The 21812-nt window shown below is 39.6% G+C and overlaps 3 protein-coding genes across 3 annotated transcripts; 2 read left to right on the top strand and 1 right to left on the bottom strand.

Annotated features, from left to right (window-relative positions):
• Positions 1–640: 640 nt before the first annotated feature.
• LOC133852588 (uncharacterized) lies at positions 641–3902 on the bottom strand. The gene is made up of 4 exons (XM_062289360.1): positions 3699–3902; positions 3517–3590; positions 3075–3320; positions 641–1124 (listed from the first exon to the last, which is right to left on the bottom strand). Exons 1-4 carry the CDS (start codon positions 3900–3902, stop codon positions 641–643), a joined length of 1008 nt encoding a protein of 335 aa, XP_062145344.1.
• Positions 3903–7602: 3700 nt separating this feature from the next.
• LOC133852587 (ABC transporter B family member 27-like) lies at positions 7603–12616 on the top strand. The gene is made up of 13 exons (XM_062289359.1): positions 7603–7627; positions 7724–7809; positions 8200–8371; positions 8450–8568; positions 9041–9151; positions 9243–9387; positions 9662–9794; positions 9887–9962; positions 10392–10457; positions 10576–10683; positions 11187–11294; positions 11393–11590; positions 12375–12616. The coding sequence occupies exons 1-13, from the start codon at positions 7603–7605 to the stop codon at positions 12576–12578; spliced, it is 1551 nt and encodes a 516-aa protein (XP_062145343.1). The 3' UTR covers positions 12579–12616.
• Positions 12617–16213: 3597 nt separating this feature from the next.
• On the top strand, positions 16214–17865 carry LOC133851876 (rubisco accumulation factor 1.2, chloroplastic-like). The gene has a single exon (XM_062288482.1). The coding sequence runs from the start codon at positions 16282–16284 to the stop codon at positions 17608–17610; it is 1329 nt and encodes a 442-aa protein (XP_062144466.1). The 5' UTR covers positions 16214–16281; the 3' UTR covers positions 17611–17865.
• The last annotated feature ends 3947 nt before the right edge of the window (positions 17866–21812 follow it).

The following is a 21812-nucleotide window of genomic DNA, read 5'->3' as shown; positions in this document are numbered from 1 at the left end:
CAATAAGTCAAAGCATGCTTTGGCCAGAACAGAAGAATTAAGAGCACCAAAGATTTTACCCTTTTCTTTTCGGTTGGGAAACACCCCCAAGTATCAAATAATCAAAACATCAAAACATCAAAACAAGGAAGCCCTTATTTTTATTCATCAAAAAAGAAAAAAGAAAAAAAGGTAGCCTTATTTCAGTAAACCCTTAACCGAAGTAGAAACTTGTAGGCAAGAATGTCAATTTCTTCCAACTAGAAACAAAAAAGGCAAGAATTCTTGTAACTTTTATTAACCTAACTTTGCTTTCCTAATGTCCCTGCTCACTGCACTATAATTTAGAGCTTCACATCACAAAATGCAAACATATATTGTCCCAATGACCCACGATTTTACAAGATCTCTATTTCTGATGTGTATTCTTTGTACAATGAAGTGGCCTATTTATAGTTGAATGAGGCCAAAGAATAAGGAAAATACCTTAATTACATATTTATACAATAATCGTATTTACAATAATATTAAATAATACTGTAATTGATGGGAGAATATCGTAATATGCTGAGAATATTACGAAAATATATGGCAAGTATCGTATTCTAACATCCCCTCTCAAACTTTAGGAGGCATAGCCAACTAGAGTTTGGAGATAAGATCACGTAGTCGTCCTGGTGGATGAGATTTTGGTAAAGATGTCAGCAAGTTGATCTTCAGGGGAGACTAAGTGGAGATGTAAAGTGCCATCTTGAAGATGATGTTTGATGAAGTGACAGTCAATCTCGATATGTTTAGTGCGCTCATGAAAAACATCATTGTGAGCAATCTGAATAGCACTCCGATTATTACAATGGATGGGAGAATAGCCAGACGGAGAGATACCCATATCAAACAAGAGCCAGCGCAACCAAAGAAGTTCAAAAGTAGTGTCAACAAGTGTACGATATTTAGCTTCAGTATTGGATCGAGCAACAATAGGTTGTTTCTTGTTCCACCATGAAATTAAAGAAGTCCCAAGTAAGAAACAATAACCTGTGGTGGAGCGGCAATCCGTAGGATCACTAGCCCAATCGGCATCAGAGTAGGCTCGAAGCTCAAGAGATGAATGAAAGGAGAAGTGAAGACCTTGAAATAAAGTGCCCCTTGACATAACGCAGGATGAGAAGAACAACAACATAATGAGTGGAGCGAGGGGCAGTCATAAATTGACTCACCCAATGGACGACATAAGAAATATCGGGCCGCGTAACTGTGAGATAAATGAGACTACTCACTAACTGTTTGTAGAGAGTAGCATTTGATAAGGGCTCACCATCCGTAGCAAGAAGCTTAATATTGGTCTCAAGAGGACTAGTAGCTATTTTACTGTATATCAAACTAGCTCAAGATAGTAGGTCAGACGCATATTTGGTTTGAGAGAGATAATACCCATCTGCATTCAAAGTAACCTCTAGGCCAAGAAAATAGCTCAGTGGTCCCAAATCCTTCATTCAATGTTTTGACTAAGGAAAGATTGGAGATCACGTATACCTTAAATGTCATCACCAGTAATAATCATATCATCAACATAAAGAAGGATAAAAATAGTACCTGTATTAGTAGTCCGAAGAAAAAGAGCTGAGTCATATGCACTAGGGACAAAGCCTTGTTGAGCAACCACCGAACTAAACTTGGTGAACCAAGCACGAGGAGTAGGGGTGGGTATCGGGGGAATCGGTAACGGTAGAAGGGTTTTCGCTTGCCGTCCCGATGTTGTTGGTGAAGTCAGTAATTTCACCGACTTCTTTCCGACAACATATATTTCGTCCGATATTGTTATCGGCACATCGGTGACGGCAACAGCCAGTAATCGGTTAGAAAGAGAAATCTAAGATTCAGACTCGGAGAGAAAGAGAGTTTATTTTCGCCGATCATACAAGGTACGCTAGCCTAAAAAAAAGAAGGATAAGCTTTAGACTCAAAGAGAAATAGAGTTTTGAATATGGTAGGTAAGCTTCAGACAAAGAGAGCTTGGCTATTCTGATTTCACCGAAGATGCAAGTTGATATGTTCTCTATATCACTTACCCATTTTCGCTGTTGTATACTAGGTGACTTGCAGTAGAGTTCAATAAAAAGAAAAATGAAGAATGAAAAAAAAAAAAAAGAGTAAAAAGGGAAGAAGAAGAAGACGACGACAGAGAAAGTAATGAAGAAGAAGAAAGAGTAAAAAAGAAAATAGGCGTTGTGTACTGGGTGACTTGCAGGAGAGTTTAATATAAAAAAAAAAAAAAAAAAAAGAGTAAAAAAAGAAGAACAAGTTGTAAAACAATAAACAAATATTTGAATATTTGAATAAAACAATAAATAAACAATTTGTAAACAATTTGAATATTTGAAAATAGGCGTTGTGTACTGTATGATGCAGTATTACAGTACAACACACCTCACAATGCATTACAGCTCACTTCACAACGCACGCCAACCAACGACTTCAAATATGTGCACAATTAGTAAACAAGTAAGGCAGAGAGAGAGAATAGTGCGTCTGTTCTTAGAATAGCAACAACAAGTGAGGCTTGTTAGGTTTCAAGTTAGGTTTTTAACTTAGTCAGGTAGCCCTTGTGAATATACTGACACACGCATACTGATTGATCGATAAGACATTTGCTTTCTTGGTTTTTAATGTTTGTTTCCCAAGTTTTAACATTGACACACGGTTTGCTTTACAATATGATGGACAATGCACAATAGTATATATATATATATATATATATTACTGTTGAGCTCTCAAAGGACGTGACACTGAATCTTCGTTACTTTCTCTGTCTTTTTCTTCTTCTTCTTCTTTTACTCTTTTTTTTTTTCTTTTCTTTTTTTTTTCTTTTTATTGAACTCTACTGCAACTCTTTTTCTTTGAAAAATGTCCACAAACCGCCTCACTTCAGAGCTTCCAAAAACACTTTGGTCGACTCAATTACAACAAATGTGAAATATGGCCAAATACGAGCCGACTCAACTACAAAAATGTCGGTTTGGTTCGGTGCGAATCTTGACTCCTAGAAAATTGTTTCCCCTACCGATTGAACTGACGTCGGTAGGCAAAATCTGTACCGCCTACCGGCCGCTGGATGTCGGTTGCAGTTCGACGTCGGTGTGGTGACGGCCAATAGGCGGCTGGTGGGCAACAGGCGGCCGATCTGCACAGTGCTAACAAGGAGCCGGCTTGAAACCATAAAGTGCACCACGAAGTCGACAAACCTTGTATGGCGAATGGTGAAATCCAGCTGGAGGATGCATATAGACTTCTTCCGCAAGATCACCATTGAGGAAGGCATTTTTAACATCCATCTAAAATAACTGCTAATGACAAACAGCAGCAACTACAAGTAATGATCTAACAAAGGTCAATCTAGCGACAGGGGCAAAAGTCACCTCGTAGTCTACACAATACTCCTGAGCAAAACCTTTTGCGACAAGGCGAGCCTTATAGTGTTACACAAATCCATCTGCACGAGTCTTGATTTTATAAACCCCCTTACAACCTACTGCATACTTTCCTAGAGGCAAATCCACCAAGTCCCATGTATGGGTTTGGGAAAGGGCATCTAGTTCATCAGACATAGCTTTCTACCAAATAGGGTCAGCGCTAGCCTCACGATAAAAGTGAGGTTCGTGAAGAGTAACAAGAGCAGAAAAAGAATGATAATCATGGAGATGAACAAGATGTGTTCTTACTCTACTAGAACGACGGGGTTCCTGTGAAGACTCAAGGATGTGTGATGTAGCAGGAGGATCATCAATTGAATCAGACAAATTGGAAGCCGCTGGAGAAGGTTCGTCCAATGAGCTTAATATGTCTGCAGAAGAGTCAAGGAACAAGGTAATGGAGGGGTCAGTGAAAACAGGTGCATGAGTAGAGGAGGAAGGCGAAAACGGCATTTTGCTGGTAAACATTTTATGTTCCCAGAACTCCACATAACGAGAGATCCGAAGTCATCGAGTGACAGGATCATAGCAGCGATAACCCTTTTGAGTAATACCATAACCAAGAAAGCAACACAAGCGGGAGCGCGGTTCAAGTTTGGTACGTTCATGGGTAGGAAGAGTGACAAAACAAATACAACCAAATATTCAAAGCAAAGAGTAGTTAGGGGTGCTCCCATATAGGCGCTCATAAGGAGTTTGGTTGTGGATAGTGGGTGAAGGAACACGATTAATCGTGTAAATAGCAGTGAGATCAGCTTCACCCCAAAAATGTTTAAGGAGTGAGGCAGAGATGAGGAGAGCTTTGACGGTGTCTAAAATGTGATGATGTTTGCATTTTGGAGGCCCATTTTGCTGAGAAGTGTAAGGCCGACATGAACGATGAGAAAGGGGCCCTTGTTGTTTTAAAAAATTTAGAAAAATTTATCATTATATTCCCTAGCATTATCTGAATGAAAAATTTTGATGGTACGAGAAAATTGGATTTGTACCATTTTATGAAAATCTTGATAAACTTGGGTGAGTTCAAAACGATATTTTAATAAAAATATGCAAGTATAACGAGAATAATCATCAATAAAAATAACAAAATAACGAGATCCCCCCTCAGTGAAAACAGGGGCAGGATCCCAAATATCAGAGTGAACCAAATCAAAAGGTGCAGAAGAAAAAGACGCACTTTGAGTATAAGATAAATGTGTTTGTTTTCCAAGCTGACAAGAAACACAATCAAAAGTTTTGGAATCAACTGATCCTAGATGACCCTGAGATGCTAAAAGTTGGACTTGCGGTAGAGAGGCATGGCCTAAACGAGAGTGCCATAAGCTGGAAGAGGCAGTGACAGCAGCTGGCAAGTGAGTGGGAGTTTGCAGAAACAAAAGCTCAAAAAGACGTCCAATCATATGGCCGGTCCTAATTAACTGACCCGTCTGTGGATCATGCACATCAACACCTTTGTTAGAAAATTTCAACTCTAGACCTAGTTCACAAAAAAGTTGGCCAACGGAAAGAAGATTTAAGGACAACTTGGGAACTAGATATGCATTATCAACAGATAAATGAGGCGAAGAGATGGAACCGGTGTTATTGACAGGTAACTGAGAACCATCAGCAGTATAAATGATAGGATTGGGAGAACTGGCATATTTTTGAGAAAAGATCGAAGGTGGGATCAAGGGTCATATGGTTACAACAAGCAGAGTCTAGAAACCATGAATGTTTACCTGAGGTGATAGATAAGGCTGTAGAGGAGCGAGACAGAACCTGGTGAATCATTGCCTCAACATCAAATGTAGTAAGAGCAGAAGACTGAGGTGTAGACTCAAGTGTAGAAGAACTAGATAAAGTAACTGCGACTGTCCGTTGGAAAGGAGCTCGTGACTAATTTTTGTTTTTGAGCTTGTAGCAATTATAAGTAGAGTGGCCAACCTGTTTGCAATAGTTGCAAATGATCTTCTTAAAAGATGATGGAGCTGTGGATTGTACATGAGGAAATTTTGGGGCACTTTGAGGGGCAATAGCTACGACCATATTGGGAGATTGCATTTCCATATTAGAATGTCGAGTCTCTTTGGAAATAAGTTCTGCTACAGTAGCATTCAGTTTGGGAAGAGGAGTGCGGTGTAGGAGAGAAGCTTGTATGGGTTCAAAATCCACACGAAGAGCCATCATGAAATGCATAAACTTCCGACGATCCTGATAGCTTGTGAATAATTCCACATCTTCACGACACTTCAATTGAGGCTCTGCAGGGGATAATTGTTCCCAAAGATTATTAACTTAGGAATAAAAATCAGCAATAGACTGACCTGGCTCCTGGCGCATCTGATAGAGTTTAATTTCAAGCTGAAATTGTAGTGAGACATCATGAGTACAATTGCATCTCTTTGCCAGAAAGTCCTAAGGAGTTTTTGCATCCCCAAGCCTAGGAAGTAGACTGTGAATTGGAGGAACTGAGGTGTTGATGAACCAAGAAATAATCTTACAATTGATGCTCTCCCAATCTTCAAGACGAAGGAAAAATTTGTCATCCTTCTAACCTTCTAGTTTTGTGGGTGTAGCAATATCTCCATAAACATATCGCCATAATTTTCTCCCTCTCAAGAAAACGTCCATATTTTGAGCCCACATACATATTATAATTAGAACCATCCAAAATATTGTCAATATATGGGGTGAACAAATATTATCAACATTGGAAGACATTTTCTTTTCCTTTTGGACTGGTTGGCTGTGCCGAAGGAGAAAAAAAAAAATACAACCAGGTAAGTTTCCAGGAAAAATTGGAGGGGTCACAATGGTCCCACTTAAAACCCAGTCTCCTTAGACAACAATGTTATCAGGTGACAGAACTTTCCTAGACACTGTATTTTATTTGAATAATACCTTAACACAAACACAAAAAGAAAAAAAAAAAAAAAAAAGACAGAAACACTTAAAATACAACCAGGTAAGTTCTCAAGAAAAACTGGAGGGTTCACAATGGTCCCACTTAAAACCCAATCTCCTTAGACAACAATGTTGTCGTTTGACAGAATTTCCCTAGATTTGTATTTTATTTGAATAATACCGTAAACATAAATAAAAAGAAAAAAAATGGAAAAGAAAAGTACTAAAAATAAAAGAAAATAAAACCTATGGGAATAATCCGGTGAGACGCAACACACCAAAAGAATAGTGTACCTACAGGCTGAAATCTGGTGAGACGCAGCACACTCAAGCACCCATGCACCATCGAGGGAGTAATCTAGTGTGCCACACGCACCACAAGAACGGTGCACCTGCAGCCTAAAATCCGGTGAGACACAACACACTCAAGCACCCATGCACCCTCGGGGGAGTAATCTAGTGTATCACAAGGTTAGGTACAGCCGAGGCAAGGATCCAGTGTAACGCAGCAGCAGCAGATCCGGTGCGCGCGCATGGATCTAACGCACGGGAGAGAGTGACGGTTCGTGGCAACGGAAACCTGACCTGTTGGTAGCGCGTGGAGGCGCATGAAATGTTTGTTGGAGATTATTTTTCACAAGAATGACGATCTGAGGCTGATCTGCCGATTTTGAAGATCAGTTTGGTAGAAACTGGTGGTGCATGGGCGCATGATGACGGTGTCAGCAAATAGTGGTGGCGTGTGTGGCAACGGATGGACTCCAAATTTTTGCTACGTGCAAAACAAGTTCAACGAAGTGTTCGGTGTACTATAGTCACAATGAAAAACACCAAAAAGAAACGCTCAAAGAGAAACTGCACAAACAATAAATGGAGATTTTAAGAGAGGCACCAGAATAACAGTGGCTTTCATACCATGAAGAAAAAGATAACGAAAAATAATTGCGGGAGAAACTTGTATTTTTTATGTGTATTTTTTGTACAATGAAGTGACCTATTTATAGTTGAATGACGCCAAAGAATAAGGAAAATATCGTAGTTACATATTTATACAATAATCGTATTTTCAATAATATTAAATAATACCGTAATTGATGGGAGAATATTTTCGTAATATACTAAGAATATTACGAAAATATATGGCAAGTATCGTATTCTAACAAAATGCATTTTTGCTTGCATTGAGTTGGTTGTAAGACGGCCTAAGAAGGATATTAATAGTGCATTTGAGATAGAACTATCTAAATTAAAGGATAAGTTTACCTGTATGTGTAGGTCTGGTGATTATGTTGGTATATTTGTCTTGTTTCATATTTTTAGAGCCCATATTAGGTTCTGCGTTGTTTGCTGTCAATTGACCATAGTTTTTTTCAGTTCTCTGTCCACAGGACTTCGAGAATGGTTGTTTTCTTATGCAAGCGAAAGGGTTGTAGCTCGTTTGAGAAAGGACTTATTCAGTCACCTTCTCCATCAGGTTAGACACATTAATTCTCAGAATTAAAAAATCTGGAGCAGCCATCTTTGAGATACAAAAGTACTAAAAACACACAAAATTTGTTTTTCCAAACCATGCACTGTTTTCCTAAAAAACACACACACAAATGTACGTATACCAATTTCTAAACCACTGTACATGGTGGTTTGTTCCGTTCTTAATCAATCTATCATGCTGTCAAGATTTTCAAACTGTCAATAACATCTTCAGTGTGAGATTCAAGTGTGGCAGGTTGAGCAGTATTAGAAACAATGGAAGTCAATATATATTTTAGATAATTATTACCAACTAATTCTATCATTCTCACACTGGTATTGATGTGAAACTCTGAATACCATTTTTCATGGTTGATCCTGCATCGTTCAACAGGAAATAGCATTTTTTGATGTTACTCGAACAGGGGAACTCCTAAGCAGGCTGTCTGAAGACACACAGATCATAAAGAATGCTGCAACTACCAATCTTTCTTGGGCACTTGGAAGTCTAACAACTGCATTTATTGGCATTGGCTTCATGTTCTCATCTTCACGGAAGTTAACATGTAATTGATTTTATTCACTTACAGTAATGTTCATTACTCTAGTCCAATTTTGCTTATTGTATGTTTCATCCTGCTTAGTGTTAGCTTTGGCCGTAGTGCCAGTCATTTCCATTGCTGTTCAAAAATCTGGGCGCTATCTTCGTGAACTTTCACACTCAACTCAAGCTGCAGCTGCAATGGCTGCCTCAATTGCGGAGGTTTGTGAGCAAAATATGAATTTTATATTGGAATTTATTTATTTTGAAATGCTCAATTCATGGTATTGGGAACCATGCATTTTCGACATTACTAACTTTTTTGTTGCATAAATCATTGTATTTGGAAAAATCGAAGTGCCAAAAAGAAATTCTAAAAGGCAGTTTAAGAGGCTAGATTTAAGATTATGATGAGTTTTATGCATGGCAAAGATGGGGTGCATGCAGGACAGGGAGAAGGATATTTAAAAAAAAAAATAGGAAAGATGAAAAAAAACAAAAAAAAATTAGTAACTCAAATGTAGTTCTGTACTGATTTGTGCATGTGTTCCTCTTGCTTCTGGTATCCTAGGTCAATTTATTGACGTTAATGGTTCTAGACAAGTAGAACAGCCAAGACATTATTAATTAAGAATGTTAGTCAATTTTTTAATTCAGAAAGTTAACCTTTTTTCTGAGCAATATTGCTTTTTAGGAATCTATTGGGGCTATTCGAACAGTCAGATCTTTTGCTCAAGAAGCTTATGCGATTTCAAAGTACTCGGAAAATGTTGATGAGACATTGAAGCTTGGCCTCAGAGAAGCTGTGAGTTTCTTGACAAATCACACTTGGAAGCTGTGAGTTCATATATTTGAGAGAATTTCTGAGCTTTTAAGGTTTGCTTTTTCTGCCACAGAGAGTAGAAGGCCTATTTTTTGGAGGACTAAATGCAGCATCCACATTATCTGTCATCGTAGTGGTGGTTTATGGAGCTTATTTGACAATAACAGGCTCCATGACTGCAGGCGCTCTTATATCCTTCGTTCTTTATAGCCAAACAGGTACTTTCCTCATTGTTTACTGCCTTGGGAAAATCATGTTCCAGTTTAGCTTTCATCTTAGACATAATCACAAGACACTCATAAAATTTCTAGGAAACTTGGCCAATATTATAGATTTTATGTTGTAATAGAATATTCTGAATAATAATAAAATAATAAAATAAAAAAAGAATATGTTCAAAGTATACGTGATAGGTTTCTGTCTTTCATTGTTTGTTTGAAAGCTTTATAGCTACTAAAACTTTACAAAACTAATAAATTTCTCCGTCTGCAGTTGGGTCCTCAATATCCTCTTTATCAGGAATGTATACAATAGCAATGAAAGCTACAGGAGCAAGCAGGAGAGTTTTTCAGCTCCTGGATCGCGTCTCATCCATGCCAAGATCGGGAGATAAGTGCCCTATTGGGTCAGTTAGTTGCACCACCTCCTACTTTTATCCTCTTATACATTGAGATTGAAGTAATCTTGCTCTGAGTAATATTGAAGCCTTGATGGCAGAAATCCTGATGGAGATGTGGAATTGGATGATGTCTGGTTTGCTTACCCTTCTCGCCCAAGTCATACGGTACTTAAGGTAATAATGAGAATTCGTTTCTTGTGAACAAGATGATTGCATCATTAATTTGCATATATATATTTTGACAGTGGAATCAGCTTTATTGATCTAACCCTTTCATGCATCAGGATTAGGACACTATAAACTGAAAGAAGAATAGTAAATTAAACATGAAGGAAATGAAACATTACTTCTAAGATTCAATTGAGTCTGCTCTGTTGCCCAGTAATCCTACTTCGGATTGAATTATTGAAAGAATCCAAATCAAGTTTATCATACTTCGAGCATTCTTAATGGCTTAGCTATTTTTATCTTTACGCTAAAATAGCTAGCTTATTCACTAAAAAGTCACTCCATCCGATTGTGCAAATCAAATGTAAAATGCATTTGTGATGTTAGCTCCGCCGCTGCATGTGACTCCATCTACGACCACTTTTTTAATTGCAGGGAATAACATTAAAACTGAGGCCCGGTTCAAAAGTTGCTCTTGTCGGTCCAAGTGGTGGTGGAAAAGTAATAATATTATCCTTACCTTTTCATTTTCATTTTCATTTCCTCTTGTATCATTTTTTTCCTTCATGTGAAATGGGACTTTTTTTGAATGTTAGAATTATTTATTTGTGTATTGCAGACGACAATAGCCCACTTAATTGAGAGGTTCTATGACCCTCTCAAGGGAAAGATTTTGCTAAATGGGGTTCCACTAGTGGAAATATCACATGATTATCTCCATAGAAAGGTAATTTAATTTGTTTTTGGATATTTTTCTGCTCGATCATGCATGTAATTTAGGGTTCAGTAGAGTGTCTTTGCTTGTCTATTATCTGCAAATTAAGAAAATTGTAGCTATATCAGAGATGAGGGCTGCATTCTGTATACAGCCAGCACAGAAGTTATAAGCATGCCCATGAACTGCTCTCAATCATCTACGATCAATATTATTTGCAACAATATCATTTCACCTCTGAAAGCAAAATCATGGGAAATAGGCAAGACAATGAACAAATGTGAATGGTTCAAATTTGACTTTTGTGACAAAAGTGAATGGTTCTCATTAGTATTGCGCTAATGTTGTCTTCCCTCTCTAATACATGCAAAAGATGTACTTAATCCTTGGTAGGGTAAATATTAATACATTTCCCATTTATTCAATCTGCTCTCTTCATTTATGATGTCTAACCACAATTTATAATATTAGAATCGTGAGATTCTGCGGCACCTTACATTTCTATATTTGTACAGATAAGTATAGTGAGCCAGGAGCCTGTTCTTTTCAATTGTTCTGTGGAAGAAAACATTGCCTATGGGTTCAATGGAAAAGCAAGATCTACTGATATACAAACTGTAGCTGTGAGTTTAATCCTTCCCCTACCTTTTCCTTCGGACAAATGAGCGTCTTCAACTTTTACTTTTCTCCATTTATACTGATAAAGAGATAAATGTTTCAGAAAATGGCTAATGCCCATGAATTCATAGAAAAGCTTCCAGAAAAGTATCAAACTATCGTTGGAGAACGTGGGTTGAGGCTTTCAGGAGGCCAGAAACAACGAGTAGCAATTGCGAGAGCACTACTATTGAACCCAAGAGTTTTATTATTGGATGAAGCCACTAGTGCTCTAGATGCCGAGAGTGAATACCTTGTTCAGGTAAGATTGGCAGATCTTAGTAATTCACGGATTTGAAAAGTACCAAGTGTGTGTCATATATAAGATTATAAGCTGATGACATACTGGACCAGCACTTTCTAACTTAATTAATATTCATATCTAACTTTAATTTGTTTGTAAAAGAATCCATATATCGTTTTTGCCCTTTATGTAATTCTTTGAAGTTTGAGTATAGATTCAAAGTCTCATCTAGCTAGCCTTCCCCTCCATAGGACCTTCAAATATTTCTTCCTACCCAATCATTTGTCATTCTTGTTCTTCTTCTTCTTTCTTTTCAATAATAAATAATAGAGTATAACTTGTGTCGTATGTGCACAGGACGCAAGCTGAGTGTGTCACGTCAATAATTGATGATGTGTAACATCCCCAGCTTGCGTCGTGTGTGCATAAGTACGAGACACAAACCAAAGCCTAAATAATAAGCTGTCTACTTTTGGTCTGGTCATTGGACCTGCAGGTGGAGCTGCTCAACTTTCTTGTATGAATGTTTACTAGTCTCTCTGCTGCCCCACTTAACACTTTCTTGGTCACCCATAGCTTATTCCTTTCCAGCCCCAAAACGATCAGAAAAGAAAAGAAAAGAAAATGTGCATCTTTATTTTTATGCATCAGGAGCTACATCCTTCCCTTGAAATGCTTTATTAACATGACACTGCTGGCAACCACGCCTTTTCCAATCCATGTACGTACTCTTAGAAGAAATTTTATTTTGTTCATTTATGAGACGGATCAATTAACCAATTCCAATGCTATGTATATATAGGATGCCATGGATTCTCTGATGAGGGGCAGGACTGTTCTTGTCATAGCACACAGGCTTTCAACTGTCAAAAGTGCAGATACTGTTGCGGTTATAGCAGACGGTCAGGTAGCGGAAAGCGGCAGCCACGAAGAGCTACTCAGCCAGGATGGAATTTACACTGCATTGGTGAAGAGACAGTTACAAGCCACAAAGACTGAACTCTAGTTTAAAATGATTTATAGCCAAATCTATGAATCACAATGACTAGTGAAATTACAATGCTGGCTTTTCCTACTTCACATTGCAGGATGTATACAAACCTTGTGACTTCTCAAATCTTATGGAAGTAAATAAATAAAAGCGTGCTTGAAGTTATTTTCAATAAATGGCTTTGAATTAGTCCTGGCCCAAGCGTCTCTTCATCCTCCGCTGATAGTTTGTTTCGACGAAAAATGTTTTTCGTCATAAAATATTTTCAACGAAATTACATTTTTTTTAAAAAAAATTTAATTTTTCTAAAAATATTTTATGGCATTTGGCTCATATGGAAAAATACTAACGGAGAAAAACCACCAGTAATGAGATTCTGTCACTGGCCAGTAGGATTCTAGCTACTTTCACCGGATTCCGGGGACAATGTCCAGATTCCAGCCAATTTTGCCATAATAATTTTAAGTTTAATTTATTTATTTTAATAGATTTATATTTTTATATTGTAATAGACACGTGTCGATTTCTTATTGGATATGACACAGCTAACTAACGGATTATGTTAACTTGGTAGACAGAAAACGTGTTCAGGGAGTGATTCGTAATTATAATTTTTTCACAATGACCCTCAATGAATTTTTTGTACCACATGGAATGATTTGTAATTTAGCCCAACCCCAAGGACTAGTGGTGCAATTATTCATGATAAAATAGAGATGAGTTTTTACATTGCTAGCAGTTCAAACAATTAATTACTATATTCAAATTTCATATAATTTTAACAATTCGAATAGCTAATTACTATATTCAGGTTTCATATATTTTTAGCAATTGATAGAATTTTATTTAGAAATTCTATCTTCTCACTTCTTACTCTTAATTTTTTCCAAACGACATGTAGATTTTATTTGTGTTATGTTGATGTATACATTTTGCTCCCAAAAAGTTACCCACACAAGTCTCTAGCGACAATTCCCATACCAATGCACTCATCTGGTAATCGCCGCATCTCAGTTTACCTTGATAAAACCTATTGGTGGAGGCTGCCAATTAAGCTCTACTGTGAGGAATACAACTGTCAACCTCTTGTATAGAAACATTTGGATCTGCATATGACATTTTTTAAACTCATCAAGTGCATCAACAGCCCCTTTGAATACAATATTTGGATGGATAAAAGTACCTTCAAAGACTAATGTATTTCTCCTCAACCAGATCCAGCGGGCCAAAGTTGCCAATAAATCTAATTCATCATTGCTGCAGCACATGAGAAAAGAAGCAAAAGTGGAAAGGAAGCCAGTCCCACACGAACAACTCTTAATTCTGAAAAATTAATGGACTGGATCCCCACACATCTTGAGCTGCTGGACAACTCCAAATTAAAGGGCATGAATGACAGATTCTTCCTCCCTCCAATAGTATGGACACAGATTATCCACCACAACCCCTTGGCGGAATAAGTTGAGATTAGAAGGCAGAAGATTATTGCATGCTTTCCACATAAAAGGCTTAAGAGAATTATGGACTTTAAGACTCCACAATGCTTTCCACACATCCATGCCTTTGTCTGTGTTTGAACATTCACCCCGGCTTCTTTGTTGGATATCCTTCCCCAAGTGATAGGCACTGCACACTGAGAAAATCCCATCGATGGTTTCATTCCAAATCAGCCGGTCTTGTGGTGGCCGAAGAGGGACTAAGTGGTATATTAGTTATCACCTTTGCTTCCTCCGCATTGAAAATCTCCTTAATTAGAGCCACATTCCAGCCCCTTCGGTCATGATCAATTAGAGCTGCAACCCTTGTATCTCCTGGCAGTATGCTTACAGTTACAGGGGACTGCACTGTGGAAGTTGTAGGTATGGGCAGCCACCGATCGATCCCCCCATACTTTGATATATATGAGACGATAATATACAAGAAGCGAAATTTCGAATAGGTCGTTGAGGATTTTTATTGTATAATGCACCAAACGAAATCGGTATTTTTCTTGGATGGACAACCGTAAATTGTCAAGTCTGATGCCAGTTGTTGGCCATTCTTTATGATTTACTGCGAAGCCTCGAAGAAGGTGATGAGGCGACAGGACATTATGACTCATTTCGCTAGAATTTCCCAACACCACAACGTACCTCAGTCCCACATGGCTAAGAACGAACAAACTTCTGCGATTTATAAGGCTCTAGCGTGATATGAAAGCTTGCCGGGCTTAGTAACGCAAGCCTGTAACCTGTGTAGGGGCATTATTGTGATGGGACTCTGGCCCAGCCCAATTGGTCGGATTCTGGTTGCCATTTACTGGCCTGCCCATTCCAAGCCAAGAGTTGATCCCTGTGGTTTGAGCGAAAGTTCTGGGTCATTTGGTTCCTAGAGTGGAGGGTTCTGCGTGAGGCTGGTTTCACAGAGCAGCGTTTACCTCCCGCTCTTGGCAGTGGAAGGATAACGGGTCAGTGGCACCCAGATCCAACACGGCCCGTTGGGTTGACCCCAGTTGGACCATCACTTTTTTTTTATATATATTTTATTCAACTTGAAAACCATGATTTTTTGCTTAAAAAAATAAAATAAAATAAAATTAAGGTTAAAAAACATTTTAAGATTCTAATATGGTAAAAAAATTAATAAAATACTCTTTTTAACTAAGGGCCACATTTAATAATTCTATAATAAAAGTTATTTTGAAAACAAGTTTTAAAACTATAATGCGGTGAAATTTTAATAAATAGTTTCTAACTAAAAATAATTATAAATTGAAAGTCCATTATTCACATTCCCAAAAAAAATCTATAAATTCTTGAGAGTTCCACTTATTTACTATTTTTAAAAGCTCTATTTTTACATTAATAAAATTAGTTCAACGTGCATAATTTTTCCTCCGTTGTTTATTTGAATTGAATGTTTAAAAAAATATGAAAAATCTTCAAAGTGTATAAATTTTGATCGTTTACGTTATGCATAATAGATAGAATTACACATTCGGTGAGTCTTCAATGTCCAACAATTTTTCCGCCACTATGTTCTATTACAGAAAAATCTTTATATAACTTATTTCAATTTTTCTCTTTATTTTTTTTAAATCTTATTATTTCCTATATTTACATCAAGTGATAAGTCATTTTATAGCTAATAAGTTATTAAAAAAAAAAAGTTTTAAAATACATTTTACAAATAGAAGAAAGTGCTCTAATTGATATATTAAATGAAAAAAACAAAAACTAATATAAATATTAAAATAAATTAAAATATAAAAAATGGTCTCACTTAAACTTATTGTCTTGTGCCTCAAAATTTATCAAGCCGCTCCGAGTAAACTCTGTTTCTAAGTTCTTTTGAACTTAAGTAATGATTCACCGCCATTCAAAAATATTACTTTTTAATCACCTTGTTTGTTTGGTAAGATGGTCCTCCATTTAAAAATAAAATAAAAATAAAAATAATAATAATAATAGTGAAAGATCATCTTACATTCTTACCACATTAACAAAGTGATAAAAAATAATATTTTTGAACGGTGATTAATTATTACTCCTTCAACTTTTGTGTTATTTGAGAGTTACTTTTCCAAGTAATAATCTACAGGTAAAAAAGTGTGTCTACCTTTCCATGTCTGGTTAAAATATTAAAAGAAGAAAATCCAGGGACATAAGATAAGGCAGTGGCTGGCCTCCTCCCTCCTCTTCTCTTCCAGTTTCACCATCCACACTCCACAGTCCACACCATGCTCTCCGCCACAGTAAACACCCTCCGACCGCACTTCTCCTCCACCTTCCTCAGCCCCCACCCCACTCTAACCGTCCCTCTCCACCCTCCCCTTCCTAAACGCTCCCCTAAGCCCATCTCAGCCACTCTCACCCCCCCTTCCAACCCCCAACAGCAACAGCTCTACCAGCCCTTCAGGCCTCCACCCTCCACTCCTATACCCTCCAAGTTCAGCTCCCTCGACGCAGACCGCCGCCTCGAAATCCTCGCCAACCGCCTCGGCCTCTGGTACGAGTACGCACCGCTCATTCCCTCCCTACTGCGAGAAGGCTTCTCCCCTTCTTCCATCGAAGAATCCACTGGAATCTCCGGCGTCGAGCAGAACCGCCTCGTGGTTGCTGCCCAAGTCCGGGACTCCCTCCTTCAATCCATCACGGACCCAGAACTCGCCTCCTCGTTCGACACCGGCGGTGCCGAGTTATTGTACGAAATTCGGCTCCTGAGCGCCCAGCAACGCGCCGCCGCTGCCCGTTTCATCGTTGAGAACAGGCTCGACGCCAAGGGCGCCCAGGATCTCGCCCGCGCCTTGAAGGATTTTCCTCGCAGGCGTGGGGATAAAGGGTGGGAGAGGTTTGATTATACTCTCCCTGGAGATTGTCTCTCCTTTATGTATTATAGGCAGAGTAGAGAGCATAAGAACCCGTCAGAGCAGAGGACTGCTGCTCTAGAGCAGGCACTGAAAGCTGCGGAAACTGAGAAAGCAAGAAGCAGGGTGTTGGAGGAGTTGGAGGGGACCAGTGAGGGGAAAGGAGAGAAAGAAGGGGATAGGGATTCCGCGGCTCGGGTTCTGGTGGTGAGGTTGAGGCTTGGAGAGGTAGCGGAGGCGAGTAGCGTGGTAGTATTGCCGGTTTGTAGAGCTGAGGAGAGGGAGCAGGAGGTTTTGGCAGCGCCGTGGAAGTGTAGGAGCGAGGGTGAGTTTGGTGTGGTGGTGGCGGAGAAGGGGTGGGAGAGGTGGGTGGTGTTGCCGGCGTGGGAGCCTGTGATGGAGTTAGGAAAAGGGGGAGTTGCGGTGGCCTTTCGGGATGCGAGGGTCTTGCCTTGGAAGGCAAATAGGTGGTACAAGGAGGAGCCTATCTTGGTGGTGGCTGACAGGGGCAGGAAGGAGGTGGCCGCCGATGACGGTTTTTATTTGGTGGCTGGTGGTGGTGATGGTGGGGACTTGAAAGTTGAAAGAGGGTTGGCATTGAAGGAAATGGGTGTGGAGGATAGCTTAGGGACTGTGGTGTTGGTGGTTCGGCCGCCGAGAGAAGAGACTGACGATCAATTGGCCGATGAAGATTGGGAGTGAAAATAATCGAGGTAGAGTAATACCATGTCAATCGGTATTACAAGTGGAGATTGACTGAGAGAATTCAAGTAGAATTTTTGTTAATGGTGGAAGCTCGAAGTTCAATCAGATGGACTTCAAATCAATGACCTTTTTGAAGGATTTGTTTGTTTTCTTTTATCTTTTGTTTTCAAAGATGGCTCTTTATTTGAGTACAAATCTTGTTATAATTTTGTATTATATTCTTCAATAGGGGAATCTTAGCATTTATATCCTTGCCTAATCTCCTTACTTACACTACGATCGATATAACATATATTCACTACATTTGTTTCCCTTTTACATAATTTGTTGCAAATGTACTTGTTTGTTATCTGATGCTGTCTTAAGTTTCCAAAATCAACAGTTGTGCTTACCTATTATTGTTGCTTGTGGGTGGATTATTGTCATAGATATCATCCTGTGGTTATTCTCAGGGCACCTTTGAACTACAGTTAGTGTTCTTGGGAAATTTACAAATCTATTGGGTGTCCTGAGATGATTACTTCTTTTCAAGTTTGAATAGATAAATTACAGCATACCTTGACCAATTCACGCATAGTTTGGTTGTTGTATTCAATTATGAAAAGGAGTTTGATGTAGGAGGTCATTCAGTATGTACTCTTTCAGCTTTCCTTCACCTCCCTCCCCTTCCAGTGTTTGTTGTCATATCCTAGGATCGAAAGCATTGTAGGACAGCTTGTCTGCCCATTCAGAAAGTTTTCTGCAGCGCCCTTCCTGTTGGTCTTTCCTCCATGGGAGGGAAGCTTCATGCTTCCCTCCCTACGGATTCAACCCTTCCCATCATCCCCTTCCCATACACCTATCATCCCCCTCACAAAAACCCATCATACAACTTCCTTAACCATCTCCTCCCAAAACTTTCTCTGGCCAGCATCAGAGCTTATCTCCACCCGCTGCATCAACGGTGATGGCCTCTCCATCTTCAGATCGGTCTCTCCTTCCTTCTCCCGTTCTACGCTATGGTTCCCCCGGTATCTTGAAATTTTTAGATCTGATTTTTTTCAAATTAGATCTACTAATTTCAGGTGGCCTTTTCACTCATTCCTCCACACCACTAGGTTCCATGGCCTCCCAGCTTCGATCCATTGCTTGCGGCTTCTCAAACGGACCTCTCCACGATGGAGCGTGTGCCCCACGCGCCGGACAGTTTGCCCCACCCGCCGGAGCGTCTCCTCCACGTGCTGCTGTCTATTTGTGAAGCAGCGGCTCTCCCCCAACCTCCTCCGCCTAGGCCTACTTCCGATGGTGGTTTGGCTGCCTTCTCTGATGTATTTTGAGGGTTTTATCATCTTTTATCAGCTGTTTTTTTGTCATCTTTTAACTGTTTTCTGTCTTTATAATTTCTGTGGTTGGATTTTGGTCTCTCTTGCAGACCCTTTCTCTAGAGCTTTTGCTTTGATATTAGTTGTGCTTGCTTTTCTCTACCCCTTGCATAGGGGCTGTTACTCCCTTTACCGAATCAGTGCCCGCCCAATCCTTTCATTAGGATTGTTTTGGACTGGGTGGAAGGCCTTTAATCGAGTCATGCCCCTGTTCTTCATTGGTTTGGTCTTTAGTCCAACTTGTTTGGACAATTCCTTAGCTTTTTCCAAGGTTGATAGGGCCGGGACATTTTTGGTTCTTTTAGAATTGGAAAAACACCCATTCCCTCCTCCCTGTGATAGGCACAACTGTATCAGATTTGGGTTATTGTTGGGGTATCCCACCCCTCTGTTTTCATTGCTTGTAACCTGCTCTTGTTGAATGAAAGTGGTATTTACAAAAAAAAAAAACAAAAAAAACAAAAAAAAAAAAAAAAAAAAAAAAAAAAACCCAAATTTCTACATCAACAGTAAAGACTCATCCCTAGTGTTCTACACAAATCTATCAACAGGAGAAAAAAAAAAAAAAAAAAAAAAAAAAAAAAAAAAAAAAAAAAAAAGGGCAAATGGGTTAGAGAATGTTTCATCATCCATACAAAATCCTCGAGCAAACCAGAGATATTACATCAAGAGGAAGCTATTAGAAGATGATAATGATTTCGCACAGCTTTTGAGCTCAACGGGCTTTCATAAAAGCACCCGCAAGCCTTCGATGTGTGCTTCTTTTGCAGAAAAAAATGCACACTAGTGTGCGACAACAGATGTGAAATGAAACTGAAAGAGGTTGTCTCCGTACCTGTTGTTGTGAGTGAAGATCGGCGTGAGAGATTCGAGGTTTTGCTGTGTGTATTTATAGCGGCGCGTCACGGTTCCACTACCACCACAGCGACGGCGCAAGAGCGGCAACAGGGAAGAGAACCACCAACAGAGAGGGAAAATAAAAAATTGTAGCCAATAGCCCAAGGACGAACGCTATGATACCAAATGACTAAAGAGAAACTAAAGAAATAGGAGAAATGAGAAAGAAGATATCACTTCGAGTCTTCGAGGGATCGGCCTCCGATATTTGCTTCAAGCAAAGGTAATTCTTGAATGTCCTTGCCATACGGCATCTCCAACTTTATATAGGAAAACAGCCTGAATTGAGTTTAATGAGAACATTGTACCTTGCAGAAATTACTGAAACAGTACCTTCTTCATTAATGAAATGGATTTCAAAGATCTATTAAAAAAAAAAAAAAAAAAAGAAATGCATTTCAAAGGGGTTACACTTGACCAAAAGGAAATACAAATACAAAGCATATATACCCGAAGGCGAAGAACACTGCCCGAAGGCCATTGTAGTGACTAGAGATAAAGAAACTCTACCCACTAAGCCAGAAAACAACCTGACTTGAAGCAGCTACCAGACAGTAGACTGTGACCAAAAACAAGAATCTACAACCAAATACAAACAGAAAACCCCTGGAAACAAGCATCGGAAAAACCATCGCCGGAGCCGGTGCATGTAGAGCACGCCCTTTCTCTGGGAACCCCCTTTCGTCGGACGACCTTTAGGATTCCAAATCATCACCTTCCAAGACCGGAGAAGCAAACGGTGACCCACACGTGCAAGACCAGGGAGGAAAAACCCCCGACGCGTGCTAGTCACGCACCGAACAAGAGTGAACCACACGGACTCATTGAATGATCACCATGACCGGAGAAGGCCGGTGACCGCAACAGTAAGGTCCTTATCGAAGAAATTCCAGCTGAGTCTTGTAAATCTAGCTTTGACAACATCTCTGCCGGAAATCACCAACACCCGCCGTTTTCCACGGACCTGGACCAGAAAATCTCCTGTTAGAACCAACACACAACAACAAAAACAAGGAAAAACCAACAACCACCATCGGATCTAACTCCGGGGAGACCAACAGCTACACAGCCCTAATGGTTGGGAGAAAAAATCACCACTGGAAATAAGCCAGGAGGACAAAAGCCACCCTAGCCCACAAAGGCTAGGGGGAAAAACTAGCGCTGGGAGGGAAAGGCGTGAGGCCTCCCCTTCCGGCGTAATCGTCTCACACTAAGCTCTCTCTCTCTCTCTCTCTAAAAACTATTTGTTGTGGGAATCTCCAATTGTTTTTGTGACGTCACACATCGCCTGTGAATGAGGATGTGCTTATATGTATAAAATGCACCATTTACGACACAACGCATTTTAAAGCCGTGATGACAATGAACCTATCAGAACTTCACAGTTAAGCGTGCTTCTGCGAGAGCAATCCCAGGATGGGTGACCTCTTGGGAAGTCTGGTTTGGGGAGCCAAAGCGGACAATATTGTGTCATTGGGGGTAGGTCGTTACAAATGGTATCAGAGCATTGCCCAGCGTGAGATGGTGGGAGCGTGCACAAGCCCAATGAGAGACGCCAGCGGGGACGCTGGGTCCAAAGAGGGGGTGATTGTGACGTCCCACATCTCCTAGGAATGAGGATGTGCTTATATGTATAAAATGCATCATTTATGACATAGCGCGTTTTAAAGCCGTGATGACAATGAACCTATCAGAACTCCGCAGTTAAGCGTGCTTTTGCGAGAGCAATCCCAAGATGGGTGACCTCCTGGGATGTCTGGTTTGGGGAGCCAAAAGCGGACAATATTATGTCATTGGGGGTGAGTCGTTACAGTTTTTGTATTTATATGTATGGAGGCAGTCTTGAGTATTGGTTTTCTCCAATATTAGTATTCCTATATTTCAATTTACACGAAGGTGTCAAAGTTTTTTTGTCTTTGTCATGTCATTTGTGTTAAAAAA

Source organism: Alnus glutinosa, chromosome 12, assembly GCF_958979055.1.
Source record: "Alnus glutinosa chromosome 12, dhAlnGlut1.1, whole genome shotgun sequence".
NCBI classification, from domain to species: Eukaryota; Viridiplantae; Streptophyta; class Magnoliopsida; order Fagales; family Betulaceae; genus Alnus; species Alnus glutinosa.
Note: the sequence above shows the minus strand (reverse complement) of the source record. Positions and strands in the feature narration are given on the sequence as shown.